The sequence below is a fragment of the Arachis duranensis genome, chromosome 1 (genome assembly GCF_000817695.3).
Source record: "Arachis duranensis cultivar V14167 chromosome 1, aradu.V14167.gnm2.J7QH, whole genome shotgun sequence".
Lineage (NCBI taxonomy): Eukaryota > Viridiplantae > Streptophyta > Magnoliopsida > Fabales > Fabaceae > Arachis > Arachis duranensis.
This window is the reverse complement of record NC_029772.3, coordinates 101,849,797-101,855,990: the sequence shown is the minus strand read 5'-3', so window position 1 is coordinate 101,855,990 and position 6,194 is coordinate 101,849,797. Positions and strand designations below refer to the sequence as shown.

The 6,194-nt window shown below is 38.0% G+C and overlaps 1 protein-coding gene across 1 annotated transcript; it reads left to right on the top strand.

Annotated features, from left to right (window-relative positions):
* Nucleotides 1-131: 131 nt before the first annotated feature.
* LOC107469340 (uncharacterized) lies at nt 132-6,168 on the top strand. Its single transcript, XM_016088723.3, has 4 exons — nt 132-402; nt 731-2,542; nt 2,659-2,851; nt 5,331-6,168. The coding sequence occupies exons 2-4, from the start codon at nt 930-932 to the stop codon at nt 5,547-5,549; spliced, it is 2,025 nt and encodes a 674-aa protein (XP_015944209.1). The 5' UTR covers nt 132-402; nt 731-929; the 3' UTR covers nt 5,550-6,168.
* Nucleotides 6,169-6,194: the final 26 nt, after the last annotated feature.

The window sequence follows — 6,194 nt, the reverse complement described above, 5'->3', positions numbered from 1 at the left end:
AAAACGGTAATTTTGTTATAATTTCTACCCCTTGCATTGCTCCCAAAAAGAAAATGAAAAAAAAAAAAACAGAAACTAAAAACAAATAGAAGAAAACAAAATACCCTTCATGTTTGTTTGTTTTTACTTTTTAATTAATCTCCTTTTCTGCATTTAATTGCTCATGTATGCGGTTCTCTCCAAAAACCACAGGAAGTTCATAGATTTGGGTACACATTTCAGTGTGGAACGAAATTCATGAATCCGGAGCCACAGTTGCTGGGGCCAATGCCTAAAACTCGAAACTTTGTTTGATTTCCCAGAGATTCCATTGTTTCCGATCAGTTTTGGTTTACGTTTGTACCGATCCAGATTGGTTCTTCCCAAGAACAGTATCTGTGTTCCGAAAGTTCCAATTTTCAGGTATCCCATTCGAAATGATCTTCTTTTTTGGAAATGAATTCCTTTTGTTTTTCCTCCTCATTTTGTTGCTGGGAAAATGACAGACTCTATGGAATTGTGGATCTTGCATAAGCTTTCTTTGGTTCTGAAAAACTTGTTTATCTATTAACCAAAGTAAAACAAGTAGTTGAGTAGAATGGTTTGAACTTGTGTTGCAATTTTCCCTCCCAAAGTTGCTATCTTTTCGTTTTGGGGTTTCTGCTACATCATGCTAATTTGTTGTCAATTACTTCTCCCAATTACACAACCATATCTGCAAACTAATGCATTGTTTTGGGTTTATTGTTAGGCTGCAAGTTCTCTATTGAGTGGGAGAGAAGAAATAAAATAGAGCATAGAGAATTTTAAATTTGAAGTGTAAAAGTTGGATTAAACTTGTTTGATCAATGATGGTGCTGCTGGTTTTCTAGCCCAAAATGGTTGCCAAAGGTGTTGATGACAGCATTTTGATCAATGCGAGTTGGTATTGCTAGTGTTTTCTCTCGGATATGAGTCGGTCTCCTTCTTTCAAAGTTAAAACAGAACAAAGTCCTAATCTTGATCCAGAATCTTTACAGAGATGGATTGTTGCATTTTGTGCTATAAGATTTGACCTTGAACAAGGCCAACTCGTAGAAGTGTGTTATCCGCCAGGATGTCTTACACAGGAGGAGGAGCTTGAAGTTGCTTATAATTCATTTCCCGATTCTGTTTCGCAGCAGCATAACCGATCAAGCGTCCATGACTGTATATTCTTTTTCCGATTTCCCAGGCGCCTTAAATCTCAAACCAGCAATGCTACTCATTCAGAGATAACAGAAGCTGGCAAGGAGTTTCCTTCGAATTCCATAGAAAAAAAGAATGTTAGTAGAAGATTATCGAGTACAAGCGATGATAATGTTTCGAAATACATGTATGGCTTTGTTTTTAACAGACAGAGACATGATGAGAGGCTAAAACGAGGAGGGGAGCAAAAGTCTGTGGTCATTCTGTCTCACAGTCCTTATTCTAGTGTGTTCAGGCCTTTGTTACAGATTATAGGTCCCTTATATTTTGACATGGGTAAAAAAGCACTCGAGCATATTGCTGCTTATGTGTCGACATGGCCTGCTCCTGTTCCTGGTAAACTAATGGATCTTCCAATTGGAAATGCAACACTTAAAGTGAACTTGCCACCTGCGCATAGCTTGCCCGTGGAAGGTGGAGCATCTGTTGACGATTCAGCTTATTCTATGGCACCTCTTCTTCCTAATAATCAATCTATCCCCCAGGGACTCTTCCATGATTCGGATCTTTTTGGTACCTTTCGTAGCCTGCTATTGCAGCTTTGGATATTATGGGAGTTGTTGCTAATTGGTGAACCCATTCTCATCATTGCACCCACACCTTCCCAGTGTTGTGAGGCTGTTGCCAGTCTTGTGAGTTTGGTTTCACCATTACTTTGCAGTGTTGATTTCCGACCCTATTTCACTATCCATGACCCTTTGTTTGCCCGTTTGAACTCAATTCGAGAAGGGGAGGCTTTCCCTCCGATGGTTTTAGGGGTGACAAACCTTTTCTTCCTCAAAGCTCTCCGTAACATTCCACATGTTGTCTCAGTTGGTACCCCTCCTACTAATTCGAACAGAGTTTCCCTCTCAGCTAAGTCTACTGGAAGAATTCCTGGTAGATCTGAGGGCCTTGGGCTTCAACAATTTTCTCTAAAGAAGTTTTCTCCTTCAAGTTTATTGGGTGCAGTAAAGCTTCGTAGGGATGGTCCGCTCTGTCTCATGACAGAACATAAGGAAGCCATTTGGAGTACCTACTCTGCCGCAACTAAGCCAGACACCTCTATCTTAAATAGGCTAATAGATGCTGGAGTGTCGGCAAGAGTTGAGGAGTCAATGTCAGTTGTTAACAATGAGATATTACGGCGGCATTTCTTGGAGCTCACTACCAATTTTTTGGCCCCTTTTGGTCCATATTTTAGGACTACTGCTCCATCTGAAGGATCTTCTCCATATGTAGATCCTCCTCCTCTGCCTCCATTTAATGCTGATGAATTTGTTGCAAATTTATCAGCCAGAGGTCCAGGGAAGTTCTTACTAAAGCGAATGAGATCTAACTGGCTTGACTTCTACACGTAAGGAATTTTCTTTACGCTATTTTTTCGTGCTACCATTTGCTACCAACCTTTATATACGATAGTGTTTACAGTGTGACCTTTTCTTCACGAGTTTGCTTGCATGTTCTTATCAGGCGATTCCTGAATGGACCAAACTTTATGCCTTGGTTTAAAAGGAGGCGTGCTGTAGCTGAACAAGAACAAAATAGGCTGTGGAGGCATGCAAGAATGAAAGCTGACATACAACAGCTTATATCTAAAATGTCTGAGTTGGAAATTGTGGATTTCTTCGGTGTAATAGAGAGATTTCTACTTAGAGAAGTACAGGTAACCGACCCTCCTAATATCCTTTCAGTTATGCAGTTAATTTGCTTCACTGTGCCTTTCTCTTGGCCTTTTCTCAACATTGAATGAACAATGCTGCTTTTACATATAATAAATTATTTAGGATGAGTGGACACATTAAACAAGATAGGATTACAAATGATTGTACAGAATGTTAAAAAAAAAAAGGTTGAAGCACTTATTGTGGAAAAAATTGTAGAATCTTGTCATGAGTGGTTTGATCATATGAAGAAAAGACTTGTGGAAGCCTCTGTAAGAATAGAACTTAGGTAACTGAGTCAACCAAGTGGGAGTTGTGACAAGCGCTAAATACCGGTTTAGAAAATTCACAAGTTTAAAGCTCAAGATTCGTCGTAGCTCTAAACTGGAATTCAACGCTCTTCAAAGTTTAGTTAAAATGTCACAAATTCAAATCAAATACTGGGAGTTTAATCCCGGGTCGTTCTCCCTAGGACTTGCAATAGGATGTACATCATTGGTTATGGAAATCGGGGTTTGAACCCAATTACGGGAATGTAAATCAACTAGAAACTAAAAAAACATGTAACAATTAAATTGCAAGAAAATGAAATTAATAAGTAAACGATGAAATAGGCAAACATGGAATAAAGGGAAACAATTAAAGCGATAACTACACTATAAAGCAACTAAAGTGAGATAGAAATGATTAAGGCAATGAACTAATAAAGAGGTGCAATTCAAGTTCTTAAAGGATCTTGGCTAGGGTTGACAGTCAAGAATTTCTATCCTTGTCATTAACCACAAACATGACAATTGTTAAGAGTTAATTCCACTCTGTCAATCTCTAAACATTGAGGAAAGTCAAGTAAGCATAATTGATCTTAATTCACAAATCCTAACCAACTTACTAATTGAGTTTAGTAAAAGGTTAGCGTTAGTGAAAACAAAATCAACTAACAACTCTAAATCACTAATCAATATTGAACATCAATGACTCAAGGTCACCTAATTTCTCAACTCTAAGCCAAGAAAAGGTAAATCTACTTCATAATCAAAGTAAACATTTCATCAAACACTTGGTGTACATAAAAGTAAAACATGATAAATTGGAAAAAATAGCAAAAACTAAGACAATCCACTATGAGAATTCAACAGTAATAAATAAACATGAATAAATTATAAAACATCCAATTCATTAATATAAACCAAGAATTCACCAAGTTCATAGAATAGTAAAATGGAAGAAGGCAAACTAACACCAAATTATAAGAGAATTATAATGCAAGAACAAGAGAACAAGTGTCAAAACTACAATTAACACGAGCAAAATTCAAAACTAGTAGCAAAATTAAATTAAACCCTAGAAAACCTAGAGAGAAGTTGGAGTTTCTCTCACTAAAACTATGAACAAAACTAAGAAAAATGTAAAATGGTGAGTGTATGAGAGTTCCCCCTTCCCCCCTCCCCCCTTCCTCTTGGCATCAAAATACATCAACATATAGCAATTGGGGGGCCTTTTGGAAAGCCAAAAAACGAGGATGCACGTGTTTCATTAAACCAGGCACGTGGGGGTTTTTCGCGCATGCGGAAAATGCTCGCGCACGTGAGAATCTCGCATACGCGAGATATGGTGGTTTCCGCGGGAAACTCGCCCAAGCGAGAAACGGCTGCCCACGCGAGAAAGTCGCCCATGCGAGGTATGCTTGCCCACGCGAGCATTCAGCAATCTCCACTCCGAATCGCTTCCCAAATTCGCTTCTTTGCTCCATTCTTTTTGATCCTTTGAAGCCATTGAAGTACCTTAACCCTGAAACACTTAAATGAAATTGATCACGGCATCAAATGGCATAAAAAGGAACCATGAAATTAACGATTAGGAGCACAAAAAAAGCATGCTTCTCACACACAAGTTCGTTGGAAGCAAGATTCGAAAAACTCAATTAATTTAACTAAAATTGTGCAAGTTTGTTGATAAACTCCATACTTTTTAACACAATTTATAACGATAAAATGGAGTTTATCAAGTTACTTTGTGTGTTTATTTAAGTTATTTATTAACAACCATAACAATAGAGTCTTATCCCACTTCGTGAGGCCGACTACATGGTTTTTGTTTATCAGCTGTTATTTATAATAGTAATAAAAAAAAAGTTGTTTAAGATAGGGCTCAATGGCATCCTTTAATTTAGATAACTGACTTAACCATGTGGGAAAGGTTTTATTTTGATTGTTGTGTTCTTTGACGACTAAATACATATTGCTACATTTCACAAGTTTAGCGTTGAAGAAACTTTTTCCGGTTGGTGGGGTACACCATTAGTTAAGCTCAAGAATAGCTACAACATTTCATTGGCCCTTTGCAGCGGACTATGCTTTTAGCAACACATTGTTATTCATTACATAATTTGCTGCAGAATATGATATGACAATACTCAATCTTTTTTGGCTGTGAATGAAACATAAACATTGCTTTTATACCTCTGTTGAATGCAATTACCAGCTGCAGCAATCTGGAAATGGAGGTCTTGATTCCAGGGCAACTTGTCAGAAACTAATGGGAGACCTTCAGGCAGTTTTCAATGCACTTTCAAAGGACATGCAACAAATCATGCTTTCGAATCCACAAAGGGCATCCCTATTGCATGGTAGTCCAGAATTGAAGAAACTTCCAGGGCATCCACTCGTACAGGTCGTCTCTTCTACATCACCCAAACAATAAGAAGAGCATGAAACATGCGATCTTGGATATTATGAAGGAGAGATTTCTGGTAAATTCACAGCCTACGTCTCTCTGATTGAGAGTTTCGCTGTCTTTCGACAAGTCATGGGGTATCACACATTTTCGCGACTATCCCATTTTCCTTTGTAGATCATGAATTCATGTTAGTAGAACATATACGCGAATTTTTCCATCTCTGGAAGAGAACTGTGCAATAACCACAGTTTGATTGATCCCTCCACATCAAGCAGCGGGCGCCGGACAATATGTCGTCCCCTTGAGAAACATACGTGGAAATTCGATTCTGTTATAAACCTGTGAGGTTTTGTTGATTGTCTCTATTGGCAAAAACTGTCGCTTCACATCGTTTCTATTATGATGGATCAAGATGTAAATTATTCACCTTGTGTAAGCTTTTGCTAAAATTTTCTGCAATTCAAAAATTCTGAGTTTTATGCAATGAATTGTCTCTCAAGGCTAAAATTCTTTACTTGGATGTTCTGGTTATGGTTGTAAATTCTGAAACTTCTCTATGTGCCTTTGTAACTTGGCCAGTAGAGGGTATCCTGATAAATGTCAACTCTGTCTCTTCATATAAACTATTTTGGTAGTTTCATTAGGATTTGTGAGTTGAATTGCACCATC